The sequence below is a fragment of the Terrapene carolina genome, unplaced genomic scaffold, assembly GCF_002925995.2.
Source record: "Terrapene carolina triunguis isolate 2854851 unplaced genomic scaffold, T_m_triunguis-2.0 Scaffold88, whole genome shotgun sequence".
NCBI lineage: Eukaryota > Metazoa > Chordata > Testudines > Emydidae > Terrapene > Terrapene triunguis.
In genome coordinates, this window is record NW_020664439.1 from 26,853,105 (window position 1) to 26,871,858 (window position 18,754).

General features: G+C 41.4%; 1 protein-coding gene across 3 annotated transcripts; it reads right to left on the minus strand.

Moving 5' to 3' along the window:
* Window positions 1–255: 255 nt before the first annotated feature.
* Window positions 256–9,575, minus strand: CUNH3orf33 (chromosome unknown C3orf33 homolog). Of its 3 annotated transcripts, none has more exons than XM_024192690.3 (5): window positions 9,452–9,575; window positions 7,676–7,735; window positions 4,238–4,391; window positions 2,089–2,249; window positions 256–1,502 (listed from the first exon to the last, which is right to left on the minus strand). In XM_024192690.3, the coding sequence occupies exons 1-5, from the start codon at window positions 9,530–9,532 to the stop codon at window positions 1,236–1,238; spliced, it is 723 nt and encodes a 240-aa protein (XP_024048458.2). In that variant the 5' UTR covers window positions 9,533–9,575; the 3' UTR covers window positions 256–1,235. The 3 variants fall into 3 exon arrangements, with proteins under 3 accessions (XP_024048458.2, XP_024048459.2, XP_024048460.2); XM_024192691.3 differs by lacking the exon at window positions 9,452–9,575 and adding an exon at window positions 9,214–9,380; XM_024192692.3 differs by lacking the exon at window positions 9,452–9,575 and adding an exon at window positions 7,871–8,414.
* Window positions 9,576–18,754: the final 9,179 nt, after the last annotated feature.

An 18,754-nucleotide genomic window follows, 5' to 3' on the forward strand; every position in this document is an offset into this window, starting at 1 on the left:
TATATCCTAGAAAGGGTTATCAGCCTGCCCTACTCTTAAAAGGAATACACCTTTTCATAAAGACAGAATGTCAGATCTATTCTGGTGGCAAACTGTTATTATCAAGATCATAAAAGTTCAACACACACACACACAAGTATACTGCTCTCATAATAGGTTTTTTGGCTATTTCATCCTTCAAAAGTATAAGTGGCCTCAGTTTTAAAAAATTGCAGCTAAGTATAAGAACAGAGGAGAATAAGAAATTTAATGTGCCATGTTTAATTTTTAAGGTTGCATAGAGTTTAGTGCTCTTGACTACAAAACATGTATAATTCACTTGATTTAACCTAGATATAGAAACAAACAATGAATATTCAAAAGGTCACTTCCACCAGATTATAATCTTTAAATTCTGCAATTCTTTACAAATGTATAAACTAATGTATTTATACTACAACCAAATAAGTAGTTTATTGATGTACTAACTTATGCTCACCTACTGTGTTTCTAAATTTAAATTCTTGTGGTTAGGAACTTCTATACCCTCTTCTTTTTAAGATCAGCTGTGTCAAGTCATCTTTTCTATTAATTACATAGTAGAACTAGTTATTCAACATATTAAACTTTTAAAACACACAAATAGTAAACATAGTACATATGTGTTCCCTTATATCGGACTCAAACAAAAACACTTATGTACAACAAAGGTCCAAGAAAGCAGAAGTATTGGAAAGTTATTTTCTTTAGGTGATATCTAATAATTAATATTCCGTTTTCAAGCAGTCCTCCTGCATACTGTATTATATTCCACTGCAATGTAAGTAAAGTTTCACACTGTACATGAATATTTCAGATCTTCAAAAACAGGATCTTCAATAATTTCCACTGAGGTAAATGGGGTCATCTGGGTGTTCAGCACTCTTGAAAATCTGACCACTTATTTAGGAGCCTAAATTAAGGATTTAGAAGCATAACTTTTGGCTCCTATATTTGAATAATGTTAGCCTTAACACACTTTAGCAGGCATCATCATGCTGAAGTTTATTCTTATACAAGAATTATACTATATTTAAACATCTCTTTAAATGACATTACTAGGACTATTTTCTATATTTTTCCTTGAGGCAGAAGCCTCAAAAATCAAGGCTTAGGCTTTCCTTCATAAGCTCATCGTTAATAAAAAGCACACACCAAAGAGACACTCATCCATGTCCAAATAGCATTTTTCCAGCTAAGTCCTTCCCATTTCACTTTTAAATATGTATTCGTAGCCAGTTTGCAAATTGTTTTAACTTCTGTACAAATTTATTATTACTTATATGATCTCTAAGTTTTTCAAAGTAACTTTCTTCTTTCCATATTCCCTTATTTTTCTTCAAGGCTTTTAGTTCTGCTTGAAGTAGTCTTTTGTGAAGCTTCCAGTATAATGGAGAGTCATGATGTAGTCCTTCAATACGTATTGTTTTGCCAAGCCCTTGTCTCAAGATCTCTTCATTCAGACACACACTGAAAAATCTACCCTACAAAAAGATAAAATGAAGACAGCATTTCACTTTATGTATTCGCTTGGCTATTTACAAAGGATATGAACGCTATTAGTACATTTTAAATTAATCTGTTGTATGAATTGTCTGAATGTTATGGCTAATTCTATACCCTTTTGGTGTTGGGAACTCCAGAAATACTTAAAAGTTGTACAGCATTCAACTCGCTTCTAACATTTATTAATTAAACATCAAATATGCAGGCATCTGTGGAACAACATTTAATACACCAGATACTTGATCAATCAAAATTCCTAAGACATTGTAGAGCACTAGACTACAGAGCTAGCTTGCACTGTATTTTCAGATGCCACAAACCATGACTGCATAGAGAATTGCTAACTAGCCACTCAAAAGCTACACTAATATTTTAAGTGGGTTTGCAAAAATAAATATTTATTTTATCTCCAATTTGCATATATAAAATGTCTGCATAAATGTTTAATTTAATATAATACCATTATACCTTACATATTAAGCAAGTAATAGCAATAATCACTGCAAATCTTAGGATATAAATAAAAGTTAAAGAACTGTCAGTCCTTCTTGTTACTGTGTTTACCTTATTTACTAAAATGAGGCAATCAAGCACCAAATCCTCCCTTCCAAGAAGCTGGAACCACATCATTTGTGCAGGTTTTAACTCTTCCTGTAACCAGACCATAGCATTCGGCGTCAGCTCCACTCCAGCAAGTCTGATCAGCAAGACACCATTTGATTGCCCTGAATATATTACATATATAAAAAACGTTTTTCTTACTCTACATGATCAAAAAAGATCCAATTCCACACGATGGGCCAGATCCTCAGTGTCTGCAAAAAAGTATAGCTCCACTGACTTACATGGAGTATTTATTTAACTCACTGGCACAACAATGATTTACAACAGCAGAGGATCTGGTCTCATATGTTCAGACATGACATTTATCTCCTGTTTCAGAATAATGTGGTTTTGACCTATAGGACTCTGAAAACTTAAAAACGGTCAGAAAATATTTTCCTAGAAAATTTATGTACACATTAAGAAAAGAGATTCCAAGACATCAGACTGTAATGCTTAATGTCAGATTTTTATTCTTAGAGAATCACATTGCTTAAAAAAGCCTGATTTTTCTTTCTCCCCAGTATAAGTCAGGGGTAACTCCATTAAAGTACATTGAATTACAACAGTGTGAAACTTGTGTGCAATTAAAATCAAGCCCAAGTATTTATTTTGTTGACATTTAACCTATCAATGATGTACTCAGAAGTCTGAAATCCAGACCTCTTACAGTGTCTTTAAAGCCAATGACACATTTGGTTACAGCATGATTTATTCAACAAAGATAATTCAATTTAAACTACATGTAAAAATAATTGCCCAGCTTCCAGAGGGAAGATGCATCATCAAAAGTTTAGTATGCCCACTTGATATTCTGGTTTGCTCATTTTTTAATAAATATCTTCCCTATGTATGAAAGACTTTTAAAAAAAATATTAACATTTTCTGACAGCATTTGTAGTAAAAACACACTCAACTATGATCCAATAGAGCTATACAACCTCACAGAAATCAATGATGTTATGAATATAGGAACTGCCTAACTGGATCAGACCAGTGGTCCATCTAGATTAGTGTCCTGTCTTCAATGGCAGCTGCTAGCATCTACTTCTGGAAGGTGCAAGAAACCCTGACATGGACAATTACGGAACAGCCTCCCCATATGGAACTTTCTTCTATGCCCCTTCAGTTAAAAATAGGCTTGTGCCTTGAAGCATGAGTTTTTATAGCCCTTCCAATTTTTTTTGGATTCTATCTAATGAAATTTTGGATGTTCTCATTATCTGTACTAGCTAGGATATTCTAGGGAATCTACGGGACTTAGGTGCTCAAACCCCAATGAATTTCTGTATCAAATCCCACTGATCAGTTATACTGGCAAACCCTCCTACTACAGCTGTACGTGCAACTTATACTGGTAATAGAGTGCTTTTGCCAGTATAGCTTATACTAGTTCCCTGAACAAAATAAGTTATACTGGCAAAAGCACTTTTTTACCGATATAACTGAACCTAAACTGGGGGATTTGTAAGTATAAAAGTGTCCAAAAAATCACACCCTTAAACATTATTATGCCTACAAAAGATTCTAATGTTGACGAGGCCTCAGTCTCTCATGCCTCAGTTCCCCAGCCATCAAGTGGGAAAACTATAATTCCCTGCCTCACGGGTGTGTTGTGAAGATAAATACATTAAAGATTGTGAGGCACTCAGATACTATGGTAACAGGAACCACATGAATACATAAGATGTCTAGACCGATGCATATTCAAATCACTGTATTAATAAATCCTTACAATACATTTTTAAAGTATGTGGATAAATATTACCTCATTTTACTGGTGGGGAAACTTCAGCAGAGGTGAAATAACATGGCCTCAGCCACACACAGAGTCAGTGCCAGAGCCAGAATTAGAACTCAGGCCCTACTCACTCCCAATCCTTCCTCTACCATTGCTTATACAGTAACTGTTCTGTGTGTGGACAGAACTTCATTTTCTATGGCTGTCTCTCCAGCTGCTTTCTAAGGGCACTAAATTCACTAAAAAAGTTTTTAAAGGAACAATTCAGATGTTGCAAATTTTTGCTTGTTTAGTGGACATCGACTGTATCAACTGGAGGACATTTAATTTTGTCATTATTAGTCTCATTCTTCCTGCATTTTTACTTACATTTTCTCTGTAATGATGACAGGAAAGGAAGGCTAATGGGAACATGTTCAACTTCTAGTCCTTTCTCAGTTATGTGACATAACCTTCCTCGTAGTTTCACATTCTTTTCTATAAATTCTACTGGTATATCCAAAGCACTCGTAAATTTTGTTGTCTGTTGATACAGGAGGAAGAGTAAGAAAAATGAAAACAGCTGTTACACATTATTTGAAAAAATGCAATCACACTGAACCAAGATTTTGTCAAGATGAATCTTGCAAATTACAAACTCCAATACATTATACTAATGAACTTTATTATTATTATTATTAATTTGTTGTAGCTATTGCTAGACATTTTCCACAAAATTAAAAAGAATGGTCCCCGCTCCAAGGAGCTCACAATCAAGGACAGACAAGTAGACAGAGGTCAGGGGAAAGGCAATAACAATACCCATTTTATATACAATTTATACACAAGTCAATCTGATTCACTATATGCAGAATGGAAGAAGTGTGTCTTTAAGAGAAGCTTAAAAATCAACAAGGGTAGGAGTCTTGCAGATGAGCTCAGAGAGGTTATCCCATGCATGGGGCAGGGGTGTAAGGAAGGCGGCACATAAGTGATTTTGTCAGATTCTCACAGAAGGGTGGACAATTTTAGAAACACGGGTGGCAGGAGAGGCTTGACAAGGCAGTATATGTGAGGGGGGCAGAGTTATGTAGAGCTTTGAACACAGAGACAGAAGTTTAAATTTGATTTGACATCAGATGGGAAATCAATTGCGAGATTCAAAAAGGGGAGGTTATATGATCAATCTGATGGGCAATGAGTTTAGCAACAGCATTTTGTATGGATTGAAGGAGGACAATGTGTGTGTTTGGGAGGCAAGAGGGGAGGATATTGCAGTAACCAAAGTGGGATATAATTGGAGCATAAACTAGAGATTTGGTGTGGGGGCTGACACATAATGAAGAAACTTTACTATTAATGTTTAATTTTAAAGCCCCTATTGTTTAAGATCACATGCAGGATATATTCGGATGAATCTATTCATATAGTTATTAAGTGATTGATGCTTCTCTCACTGAATGACACATCAGGCTCTACAAAAGCCAACTGAACATCTCATTGTCCCAGTTTTATTCTATTTACTAAACCTTCACTCTGTTGTCTGCAAGGTCCCTTAACTAGGAGTTGAGAAATATGGGACCTTGCAGGCAGAGAGTTTGAAGGTTTTGTAAATAAATAAAATAAAATGAGGTTGAGAAGTGGCTCAGAGTCTAATCTAATTTGCATTCCAAGGTCCAACAGCCATTTAAGTGTATTTACAAAGACTTGAATTTTTTTTAAATACCATCATATGCAAACACCCAGGTTCAAGAAAAAAAGCAATGATTGCAGTATATACTATTCAGTACTGCTTCACACTAACAACATTACATATAAAATCTTATTGATATCTAGGACATGTAAAGATCACTTAGGAATACTGCTCCACTAATAACCAAACAAGAACTCAAAGAACATTAGGCATATTCAGACTCCAAAGTATGAGGTAAAATTTGCTTTGTGAAGCACTATAACTTCAGTCCCTGCATAAAACAACTGAATAATTATTTTTTCTAACATGAGAAATATATGAAATAAGAGATGTTAGTTGTATATTGATAAGGGATTTCCCTCTTCTCATCCCCAATTGCCTTTTGGAATTAAAAAGTGCTCTTGTGAGCTGTTCAAGCACCACAGACATTGCAAACTGTAAGAAAACGGTTCTCGGAATCGTAAGGAAAGAGTGGAATTCAACTGACTATGCCACCTCTACACCAGCTAACTGCCAGACAGAACAATGTTAAGATCTGCTTTATATTGCCAGTGTGGTGCAAAGCAGTCTTATGAATGCCAGGAGCTGGCCCGGTGTGTCAGTCATAAGAGTGAGGGAAGATTTTAGGATGAGTATAAAGAGAAGGAAGGATATCACAGCTCAGGAAGTAGAACAACATGTAGAGAGTAACTGCCTGCTATGAAGAGTTATGGGAAAGGAACAGAGATAACAAACATCAGTGTTCAAGTCACATGAGTACTTCTGTTGACTCAACTGGGATACATACACTAGTAAAGTGAAAAAGGTCCCAAGACTGGAAGAGTGGAAAGGACAGACAGATGAGTAGGCATCTATCTAGAAGACTATAGGAAGATATAGTAGAAAGACACGGGAACTAAAAGGAGCAAGTCTATGGAAATTAAAACAAAAAAACAAAAAACGAGGGCAAAATGGAACTGGAGAGAAACAGGATGTGAATGAAGATGACAGGGATGACATAGTCCAGTCTCCAGGGGAAAAGGTGCCTGAGCACAACATTTGAGTCATCAAATGTTTAGAAAATAAAGATTTAGAAAGTGCAAAAGAGAGAAATGAAACAATCAAGGCAGAATGTGATCACAGCATTTATAAGAAATTCAGCAGACTGAGTCAAAGTAAGGAGGAATTCTAGCAATATTCTGGAAGTGGTGAAAGAGGTTTATAGACAAGGGAGACATATGAGGTCAGAGGGAGTCTGAAGTCAAAGTTGACATGATTTTTGGCCTTGGAAGTAAAGTTTAGTTTGAAAGTAAAGAACAGTCAGGAGGTGTGTGTGTAACTATGTTGCCAAAAACACAGCTTATTATTACTATGTCTAATTAAAGATTTTTTGAAGATGAAGTACAATAAAATACATGTGAAAGCTTAAAGTTACTCTTCTGTCAATTAGAGATTGCACAGTTTGATTGTGAACCACTTCTAAAACCTCAGTACACTCGTCGCAATATTAAACCAGTGGAAGAGAGAATTTACAGACTGCCTGTAATCTTCCAATCCACCAAACCAGCCACTTCAAGATTCCTTTTCAAATATGAATAAAAGATCATTAAAAATAGGGATTATTTTTCAGTTGCTCTCAAACCCTAATGTAATGTTTTCACAAACTGTCATTTATAGAAACACTTGAAATAAGAACAGTATAAACATACTGTGCAAGTTATTAAGAGTAGCTCTTCTCTGCCCAGAACAGATTGCCTGTGGAGCCCACAAAGATGGCTGTTGGCAACATTTGTGGCGCACTGATGCCCGAGCTGTTGATCCAGTTCTGAGAATCAACTGAGAATACTTTCAAGCAGATTTGAATTGCTCCAGCTGCAATGACTGTAAAGGAGCTTCTCTGAAGGATCAATAGAGATCAGGAGCACTTTGGCCACACCATGGCCCCTCCTCTACATGCTAGCCCTGTGTCACCTAGATTCTCTTATGCCAAGGCAACACCACCCAACTGATCTGTTACCCTAGCTGTCTGCCTGCTTTGTTACGCCAGGGTGACACAAAGAAGGTGGAACAGTGACACAATCTGACCCCATACAACTTCAGCTAGAAGTGACAAATGGGTATAAAGACTGCTCATTAACAAATTATTCACAACTTACCAATTTAATACTCTTTGCAAATAAAATGACTCCAGCTATTGCCATTCCAGTGCTAATGTTCTGCAAAAAACAGATTTAAATCCTTAATTTTTCCATCTCTCATTATTTTCATCTGATTAAAAACATTAAAGAAAAAATAAAATAAAACCAAAGAGGTAACAGGACATCAAGAAGTTCGAATATCAATTGACTCACTGGGGGATCTTGGGCAAGTTTTCTGTTTTGTATTTCAGTGAAGCTAGAAATGCTCACGATTCCAGATGTTGTGTATTATTATTAAAACGTTGTTAAAGTCTCAATAGTTTTAGAAAGGATTGCTCAAGAACAGCCCAATACCTTCCCCGTGGGGTTGCCTATTATGCTGCAGTTTATTTTCCTTAGCTCTATTTTAATCTTGCTTTATTTAAGGGATGTAAATACCAATTAAAAAGTTAAACATTCAAACAATTAAAATATTTCGTTTAAATGGTTAACCGATTAAGCAGCTGGGGCCAATCCGGCGCGACTGGGGCCAGGAGTTAACTGTTATGGTGGGTTAACCAGTTGGACTAATGCTTACCAGTTAACATTTTACATCCCTAGATTATTTGTCATCAGATAATCTTCTGATGACCAGTGAATTGATTCAAAGCCAAAGGAGATAGCAGAGGAAAAAGAGGGATGACTCTTGAGCAATGTTTCAGAGTGGTAGCCGTGTTAGTCTGTATCAGCAAAAACAATGAGGCGCCCTTGTGGCACCTTAGAGACTAACAAATTTATTTGGGCATAAACTTTCATGGGCTAGAACCCACTTCCTCAGATGTATGGAGTGGAAAATACAGTAGCAGGTATATATACACATCATACATGAAAAGATGGGAGTTGCCTTACCAAGTGGGGGGTCAGTGTAACAAGACAATTCCATTAACAGTAGAATACCAAGGAAGGAAAAATCACTTCTGTAGTGGTAATGAGGGTGGCCCATTTCAAACAGTTGACAAGAAGGTGTGAGTAACAGTGGGGGAAATTAGGTTTTGTAATGACCCATCCACTCCCGTCTTTTCATGTACTATGAAAAATACCAGCTACTGTATTTTCCACTCCATGCATCTGATGAAGTGGGTTCTAGCCCACGAAAGCTTATGCCCAAATACCTTTGTTCGTCTCTAAGGTGCCACAAGGACTCCTCGTTGTTTTTGCTTGAGCAATGGTGCAGCTCCTGACTGTTGTCACGGGAACGGGTGGGCTTTGCATAGCCTGTCAAGCTCCAAGCCAACTGGGTCCCAACCATCTCAGCAGCTGTCGCGGCCTGGGCCCGCCACCGCTAACTACACCGCGCGCCCTCTACCCCCGACCAGAGCGGGGCGGGAGCGAGCTCGGCGCGCCCGCGCCCAGGCCAGTTACCAGCCCCAAGGCAGAGGGAGCTAATCAGGCCAGGGCGGTGCGTGGCAGGGAAGGCGCCGCCATCGCTCCTCCCTCCCCAGGACGGGACATGTAACGTGTTCCGCCTCCCACACGCCCCCCGCGCTATCAGCGCGGTCCTGCCAGCGGCCTCCTGCCTTTGCGGGGCTCCCAGGGGTTTAGCCGGCCGAAGTGCTGAGCTCCCGGGGCTGCGGGACGCCAGGCCCCGAGGGCTGGGTAGGGCCGCCAGGGCGGGTGGTGCCGGGAACGGCGGGGCAGAGCGGGCTCTGAGGGAGCCCCCCTGCCATGGCCCTTCCACAGGAGACCCCTGGCCCGCCAACCCTCCGCCCCCTGCTGTACCCAGCCTGCCCCGCACGCCCCCTCCCCGCAGGGTACCCGGATGAGGGTGAGGTGGGAGTCCGCCCATTCGGAGAGGCGCGCGAGGTACTTCGCGGGCTCTCCCTGCGGCTCAGCCATGGCCCGGCCCCGGCTTCCCGCTCAGCGGATCCCCCGGGCCGCGGCCTATCACGCTGGCTCAGCTCGCCCTGCCCGCAGCGCCACCTGCTGGGGCCGCCTGGTACCGCACGGCTACGCAGACAACGAGCACCTGACCTTCCCCCTCAGTGGTTCCTCCCCAGGGGCTGATATGCCAGGGGCCGGGCAGCAGGGGAGGGGCACTGCCCGCCTGTGTCTGCCTCGCAAGAGCATGTCGCGTATGAAACAGCTCCCACACCATGGCTGCAAAGGGACTGGGGCCCTAGAGCCCTTCTTTTTTTGGTGATTGTACAGTGCCTAGCTGCACTATGGGGACTTGCCCCTGGCCTGGGGCAGCTACGCGCTACAGTAATAATACTCAGGCTGCCACGTGGACAAAGCCCTGGGTCACAAACCACCCACAACTCCAACGGAGGCTAAGAGGAGTTGAAGGTTCTGCCCCCCAGAAAACTAGTCCCCATCTCCCACACACACACACACACACACACAATGGGGACAAGATGACTAACACTCTGCTGCATGTTCATGCAACCCCAAGGGAGCCACACAGGTGGACAGCCCTGGAGTGGCAAGAATTACAGTGGTTACCTAATTCTTAATTCATTTCAGTAATACCTGCATATGCTCTGTTGAGTAAATTCAGACCTGGTTTCGGTAGGTGCAGCTCCGTTCACTTCAAGGGATTTATAGCAGGGCAGAATTTAGCCTTACATCATTCAAGAACATTGCAGATATTAATTTATATACATAAGATTTCAGCTCTTCACTTTGCAACGTAATGCTATGCTACCTCAGTGCAGTCAAGCATGCTATTAACCCTCAGCCTAGACGTGGCTGTATTTGAATGGTGTGATATGTATTCAGGACGTACTTCCTTTTAGGCCTGGTCTACACTTACCCCCCAATTCGAACTAAGGTACGCAACTTCAGCTACGTGAATAACGTAGCTGAAGTTCGAAGTACTTTAGTTCGAACTTACCTCGGTTCACACGCGGCAGGCAGGCTCCCCCGTCGACGCTGCGGTACTCCTCTCGTATAGCTGGAGTACCGCAGTCGACGGCGATCACTTCCTGGTTCGACTTATCGCGTCCAGACAAGACGCGATAAGTCGAACCCAGAACTTCGATTCCCAGCCGCCGAACTAGCGGCTGGGTGTAGACATACCCTCAGTTTCATGTAAATTAATAGACCATTTGCCATGGACTTAATGGGACTAGGAGCAGGATCCGTTTTAGAAGCTGGAGTATTCTGATAGCCTTCTGAAGGCAATACAGCATGATAAAGTATTATTACAACATAAGTTTGGGAATTAACAGCACCTGGACTTTTGAATTACACTTGTACTAACTGCAGTTCTCCCAGCTAAGTGCTGTATCTTGTGATGTAGCCTATATTTACTTTGTTTGGATTAGGCAATTACATATGAGCAGGACTCATAGGGCCCATGCCTTATGTGTTTTTTATTCTATTTTCATTATATAGTTTGTTTTTGCATGGGATGGTCTGTTACATGCAAAATACAATATAATGTCTACACTACAATCTTAAGTCAACCCTATGTTAGGTTGACTTACAGCGACCATAGTAATTACTGCAGTGGCTGATGTCCACACTACCCTCCATCTGTTGGTGGTGTGCTTCCTCACCAGGAGCACTTCCACCAACTGAAGAGGGGCAGTGTGGCGGGCTGAGTCAGGATTCTCAGTTCCACACAGCTCCCCGCTGGGAGTCCAGCTGCCCCCCAGCACTCCCTGCCAGAAGCAGGGGAACTGCCAGGGGCTTCTCGCCTCCCTGCTCCCAAACAGGAGCTGAGGGGGAAGATGGCTGGAGCTGTGACATTGACAAGACAGCCAACAGCTGATGGAAGGAACTACTGCATAGCCCTAACTACACTGACATAAGCCCTACGCCTTTTGACATAAGCTGCCTTATGTCAATCTAACTCTGTAGTGTAGACCAAGCCTAATTAATGAACAAACAGATACGCATAGATCATTCCACAAACCTTCGATGCAGTCTGCATGAGAAACACAGCTTAAGACTATAAACTTCTAAGAAATTCACATATACATTAAGTGTACTAGTTTTAGTGGCTGTTATATCACAATGGAAGGAAAGGACTTTAAAATTCAATTAGACAGGCAGACACACACTAGGAGAAATTCCTAAGAGTCTCCATCAACTTTTTGAAAATCAGATTGAAACATTTGAAAATGTTTTTTTAACTGAGGAGACTTCATTCTCTTAAAAATGTTGAGAATTCCCTGTTTTCTGTCTTACCTTCTCTTCTTTTATCATTGCAATTTCATATTACAGCTGTCCTTTCAGTCAAGAAGTAGTAAATGAGTCCACACAAGGGGTAGCCATGGCATAGTTAACTGGAGAGTTCACCATTAAGGAAGGTGACAGTTCAAGGCAGTATAGGTTGTAGGAAGGACCAGGAAACTAGTGTGTCATAAGAAAAGGAAATAGAAAATAATAGTTAAAAGTTTTCTGTCCTGCCCCTATAATTGATCAAGTTTGATTGTCTTTAGAAGCTGTCAAAGATCAGGAAACATCATGACAGGAATTCTGTTGGAGCCACAGGTGGTGCCATAGTTCACACTGAAAGCCTCATTGAATCCATTGAGGCAGTTGTTAGGGAGACTCTCTTTAAAATGCAACTTAAGTGTGGATGATCTCTGTTCTTTAGGGCTCTGAGATCTTCCAGCTAGGGGAGAGATGCCCTTGCTGCTAGGGACACCCTGAAGGTAGCTGAGGAAGCCTCAAAGTCTTTTTTTGAGAGCGACCTCCACTTTTCTATCCACAGGGTCCTTAGGGTAGAACGCCCCTTCCAAGGACACATCCCTCCTTGCTAGAAACACTATAAAGCATCAACCTTGGATACCTGACTTTTATAGAGCCTGACGTTGCTCTTGTTAATGTGCTTGTCCTTTTCAGGCTTGTTCCATTTGTCCCTGATCACTTCCTCAAAAGGAGGAGTGGAAAGTATTGCAGCCTCAAGGGAGGATTTTGTGGGGAGAAATTTAGTCTGAGGCTTACCTCTCAGGAGCCCATGGGTGTTATTGAATTTGAATCATAGAGACATTATCTCAAACTTCTCAGGGAGAAAAAAAAATCCCTGCTGTATATTTTCCTGGTCCAGTTCAGATTCAGAGTCCAGCAGCTCACATTCATCAGCAGAGGAGGGAGAAGGAAAAGTCAGAGGACTCCTACCTCCTGGATATCTGGTTTCTCCTCTCCTCCTTTTTAAAATTTCTTAGATCTTTTTGTACACGTTGGGAGTGTAGTAGCTCTACTGCAGCTTTGGTGAGGTTTTTTGGGACTTGCCTTCTTGAGGGCCTAAAGCCTTCTCAAAAGATTGCTCTTTGAATTCTTCCCCGCTAGGTCCCATTCCACCTGGGAGGTGTGTGGGGATGCATTGTCAGAGACCTCCAGGTCAAATTGAGAAGAAGAGGGGATGATTATGAGCCTTGCCTCTTTTCCCAGAGCAATAAGGACCTTTAAGATCAAATGGGTGAGTGTTTGTGCCCCCATAAGTCTCCCCTCTTTGTTCTCCAGGAGTTACCCGAGTCAGCTGAGTGGAATCCTCGTCATCTTTGGAGCCACTCCCTGCTTTGCTCCCGGATTCCTGGTCCATTTTTCCCCATGCTGGAGACATGTCTGCTTTGGTGGGAGGAACCCCACATGCTCGTCTGATTCAGAGCCTCAGGACCTTACGGAGTTGGATTAGCTCAGTGGGTGCAGGCTGGAACTCAGCATCTGCTAAGCCGGGAAGGCTGCTTCACAAATAGCACTGCTTGGATTTAACCTGGTGCTTTTTTGGCTGCTCTGTCATGCCTGTATAGGGGAAGAGGAGCTGGCAGGGAGATGCTGGAGCCAAGTCTCAGGGTGGGTTAAATCACACATGTGGACCCATGGACAAGAAGAAGGAAGCTAAAAAGAAAAAATGATCGCCCCTGCTCCAAAACAGGGTAAAAATTAAAATAATAAACGAACAGAGGCAGGAGCAATCAAACCACCAAATGACCGCTGCCGCAGAGGCAGAGAAACTGGCAATGGGCAGAAGCAGAAGGGGTGTGGCCAGAGCACACAGTACCAAAATTTTCATCCGCCTCCCAGAGCAGCAGAATGAAGAGGCGCAGCCCAGATGTCCAGAATTGTGGGAGATACTGGGCTACAGAAAAACTCCAGCATCCTATTGCAAAGTATAAACAGCTACTTTTAAAGTTACCTGCAGAGAAAGCTATAGCATCTTTGTCCTTTTTTGGCATCTTTACAATACATAAATATGGAATCTCCATCATTGGAGATTTTTAAGAGCAGGTTAGACAAATACCTGTCAGGAATGGTCTAGATCAGGGGCGGGCAAACTTTTTGGCCTGAGGGCCGCATTGAGTTTTGTAAATTGTATGGAGGGCCAGTTAGGGGAGGAGGTCATGCCCCCCCCCAGGACTCCAGCCCCATCCAACCCCCCCGTTCCCTGACAGCCCCTCTGGGACCCCTGCCCCATCCACACACCCCCACTCCCTGTTCCCTGACTGCCCCCGGACCCCCACCACCCCATCCAACCCCTCTTCTCATTTCTGATGCCCCCCCAGGACCCCTGCCCCATCCAACCACCCCTTCTCCCTGTCCCCCACCAGCCCATACAACCCCCCTCCTTCCTGACCATCCCCCTGGAATACCTGCACCCATTCAACCCCATTTCCCACCCAACCACCATCCACACCCCCACTCCGACCATCACCCCAAACTCCCCTGCCCTCTACCCAACCCCCCCGCCCGCTCCCTGCCCCCTTATCACGCTGCCTGGAGCACGGGTGGCTGGTAGCGCTACAGCTGCGCCACCCGCCTGGAGCCGGGCCACGCTCCCACCACGCAGCACCGGGTCAGGCCGGGCTCTGCAGCTGCACTGCCCCAGGAGCTCACAGCCCCACCACCCAGAGCATTGCGCCAGCGGCGGAGCGAGTGGGCTGCAGGCGAGGGGGAACAGCAGGGGAGGGGCCAGCCTCCTGGGCCAGGAGCTCAGGGGCCAGGCAGGACGGTCCCATGGGCCGGATGTGGCCCACAAGCTGTAGTTTGCCCACCCCTGGTCTAGATAATACTTAGTCCTGCCAAGAGTGCAGGGGACTGGACTAGATGACCTCTCAAGGTCTCTTCCCGTCCTATGGTTCTATAAAGGAGACCAAAATATTCCTCCCCCCCCAGTCCCCATACACACACACAAATTCAAATGTTGTCTATCCCATCTTCCAGGGAGATTCTGTGCAGGACTGGAGAAATAATAGGATTATGATATCTCAGGAACCAAGGAACTGAGACGTGATAGGATATATAATATATTTAGAACTATTTGTTTTTTGTTAGTGGTTATTTAACTCAAACACTGGACAAACTGTTGAAAGATTACTCTGTCAGAGATTCCACCCACCCATCTACCACCACCCACCTTTGTCAATTAAGCACAGAAAACTCCCACTCCACTTCTCTGGTCCAAGAACAACTCCAACAAAACTAAGAAAAAATTTATGCTCCTGATATTTCTATGGTAAACGAGCAGGAGAAAAAGAGCTTTAAAAATACCTCTCAGACCTGTATACAGGATAAAGCAACAAAAAGGAAAAGGGGCATCACAGGTCATCTTTAAAAGCTATAGCTTTGCTTTTAGAAGAGCTATGAAGAGTATGTTTTAGAGCAGTGGTTCTCAACTGGGGGTACATAGAGGTCTTCTAGGGGGGTACATCAACTCATCTAGATATTTGCCTAGTTTTACAACAGGCTACATAAGAGCACTAGTGAAGTCAGTACAAAATAAAATTTCATATAGACAAAATGAGAAAGTAAGCAATTTTTCAGTAATAGCGTGCTGTGGCATTTTTGAATTTTGATGTCTGATTTTATAAGCAAGTAGCTTTTAAGTGAGATGAAACTTGGGGTACACAAGACAAATCAGACTCCTGAAAGGGGTACAGTAGTCTGAAAAGGCTGAGACCCACTGGTTTAGAGTAATAGTATAAAGAGTAGAATCTACCCACCAACGGGGAAAGACCAATCTAATACTGTAGGTATGTACTAGACAGATAGATACTGGCTGCTCCCCTAACCACCATAATGCTACAGAGCATTCAGAAGTTCAGGCTTTGTTATTCTCACAATGTTTTTACAACACTGCAACTTCATTGATTTCAAAGTTAATCTTGATTAACATCATTGTAACAGTCCTTTAATTTTCTCCACCCATCCACAAGTTAGGGGAAGGGAAGTAGAACCGAAATTCTTTTAGGAATAATTTGAAGCTCAGAGAGATTGGCAGAAAGAATTTTGGCAATTTGGAAACATAGGGTCTTAGAAAGACACCACAACAACTGCTGTATGTAATACAAGTGCATTTGCACTACCAATTTCTACTATTCAGTGGTGTACAATACCAGTTACCACCAAGTATGTATTTAATTATCCTTTATTTGAAAAACAAAAAAAGTATTTCAAGAAATGCTTTCATTGCAAAACAAAGTGAAATCCACAAAATAAATTTAAAAAAAAACCATTGAAATTGTAGCATCACATTATTGAAATAAGTCCAAAGATCTTCCAGTCTAAAGTTTCCATAAATTCATATGTTAATGATGAGCAAGGAAGTAACCATCTAGTGTCTTGTCTTGTGAACAAATTTTAAGAGTCCCAGAACAGGACATCATAAACTCAGAGACACAAGGTGGGTGAGGTAATATCTTTTCCTGGACCAACTTCTGTTGGTGGAAGGGACAAGCTTTCAAGTTTCACAGAGCTCTTCCTCAGGTTGAAGAACTCTGACACTCAAAAGCTCGTCCCTTCCACCAGCAGAAGTTGATCCAGGAAAAGATATTACCTCATCCACCTTGTCTCTCTCATATCCTGGGACCAACATAGCTACAGCATTACAAACAAAAATAAATCCTTTAACAAAAATATTTTTTAAAACAATAGTTTTTCCATTTTAGCAAAACTGATTTGGAGGTAACTTTAAATAAAATCAGCCATTTGCAATGGTCCCTGGGCATTTTAGTTATGGTTCCAATGTAGTTTTGTTCCAGTTTAACAAGATTAATATTCACTTTAATTTACTTTAAACAATAATTTAAAATGGTAGTGTGTGTTTTATTTCTCTTGTATCATAAGCAAACTACATAGAATTATTAAATCTCCCCATTTAACAACATGTATCTCCAGGACAGTACACTTAATAGAAAAACATGTTTCTTGAAATATTCCAGCATACACATATATTATTGTTTTTGCAATAATAATTCAAACAGTAACTGAATTTCATAATAAATTCATTCTTAACCAGAGTTCCTGGATATCAGCCAACTGCTGAAATTGCGTCTCCCCAGTGCTAAATTTGAAGAGGTTCATTTATGCATTACATTCTACCAGCTTTCATTAAGAATTGTGTAAACAGTACAGAAGTAATCATAACACACCAATGGTCCACTTTTATATCTTACAGTTCTTTATCTCAAATTACCAATTGTAGGCTTCTTCAGAAAAAAGCAGTACATTAGACAATACCAATATGGTCCTGACATTTCAGATACAGTACAGAGTTCAGTCAAACTTATAAACCAAGGCAACAATAAAAAAAGAGTGTTCGTGTTCCTGTATCAAGAACCTTTTAATGCTATGTAGAAGGTTCAAATTTAAAATGTTTCACACAACGGATTTCAGCCTCTTAGATCTAGTAACATGAACTAGAAGTTACCGTGTATTATAGGATTTTCACTGGAAAAAATGTTCTTTGAAATTTGTATTAAGTTTGAACATTTTACAACATTTCAATTAACATGTAGTGGGGGGGGGGGGAAATCAAGCTGAGTTCACAAAATATAAACCCTCTAAACCTGGATTTTTCATGATAGAATTACAAGGTAGTGACTTATATCAGAACAATATTTAATAAGTTATAAAATATCACACACCCAACCATGTACAGACAGCCTTCAAAGCATCTCTTTGCCATAGCTTTAGATAATGTGCAAAATTGGTTATGTTAAGTACTCTGACTGGTCCTGCAAGATTCTGAGTATTCGTGCAAGATGCTGCAAACCCTCAACTCCTACAGTCTTCAAATGGGAGTTAAAGGTGCTCAGCACGTTGCAGGATTGAATCCTAAAAAGTTTGTTGGATTAATGCAATAAGATCCATTCTGTTACATAGGCTGTGTAACAGCAGTTCTCAACATAGGGGTGGGGCCAGCAGCAGGTCTTCTTACTCATTCACAGTGTCACAGTGCCACTCACTCAAATTTTGCTTGGCCACCCCTCAGTCATGAGGGAGGGCCAGGCCAAATTTGAATGAGTGGCATTACGACAACATGAGTGAGCAACATTGTGACTTGACACACAGGATTGCAGCCACTCAAATTCGGGTTGGCCACCCCTTCATCATGACAGAGGGTCATCTGGGGGCCAAATTTGATAAGTCACATTGTGACCTGGCACACAGGGTTGCAGCACCCACTAGCACTCTTCGATGCTGACATTGAGAAATACTGCCCTGAAAACTTTGTGGGTATTAAGGTTAATGCTTTTACAAGGTTTCCTAGCCTATGCACAATTAGTCTGTTGATCTTGCTGTCTGATTTATGTAAAGTTGCATCTCCTTTATTAGAATCAATACATTAATAGCTCCAGTTCCATCCTGATTATATTAGAAAATCCCATTTTGTGAAGCAAGGCTTCAATATTAAAAAAAGTTGGGGGGCGGAGGGGGCCTGGCTCATAAAAATTGAGAAACCCCAGTCTAACATCTCCCTGTTCTGTTTTATCAAGACTCGAGATCTCTACACCATCCTTTATCAGTCAGTTATATATTTATACCATATTTCAGATCACTGGGGTGTTTGTTTTCAGGTAGCTTTCAATGTAATTTCACAAAACTACAATGAAATATTACAACTTTGCAGAAAACTCTGCTATTATTGGTAGATGACAAAAGTCTTATTCTTTACTAGCACTCAAGCCTAATCTACTTGAGTGCTAGTAAAGAATAAAGTATTTCTAAGCAACTTGAGACACTAATTGTTAATTTAAAAAGGGGAAAAAGTTTAAATGCTTGTGAAAGGGTATTGGACTGACAGCATTAGAATAATAATAATAAAAAAATCTCTTTACAAAATGGATACAAGAACATTCCCACACTGCCCAACCAATGCACCTCAAC

What these genes read in the sequence shown, in the direction of transcription:
- CUNH3orf33 (XM_024192690.3), bottom strand. Translation starts at nt 9,532, where the DNA reads ATGGCTGAGCCGCAGGGAGAGCCCGCGAAGTACCTCGCGCGCCTCTCC. An exon ending in GTCATCATTACAGAGAAAAT is followed by an intron (nt 2,250 to 4,237) that starts GTAAGTAAAAAT and finishes TAATATATTCAG; the next exon opens with GGCAATCAAATGGTGTCTTG. An exon ending in GCCTCATTTTAGTAAATAAG is followed by an intron (nt 1,503 to 2,088) that starts GTAAACACAGTA and finishes ATCTTTTTGTAG; the next exon opens with GGTAGATTTTTCAGTGTGTG.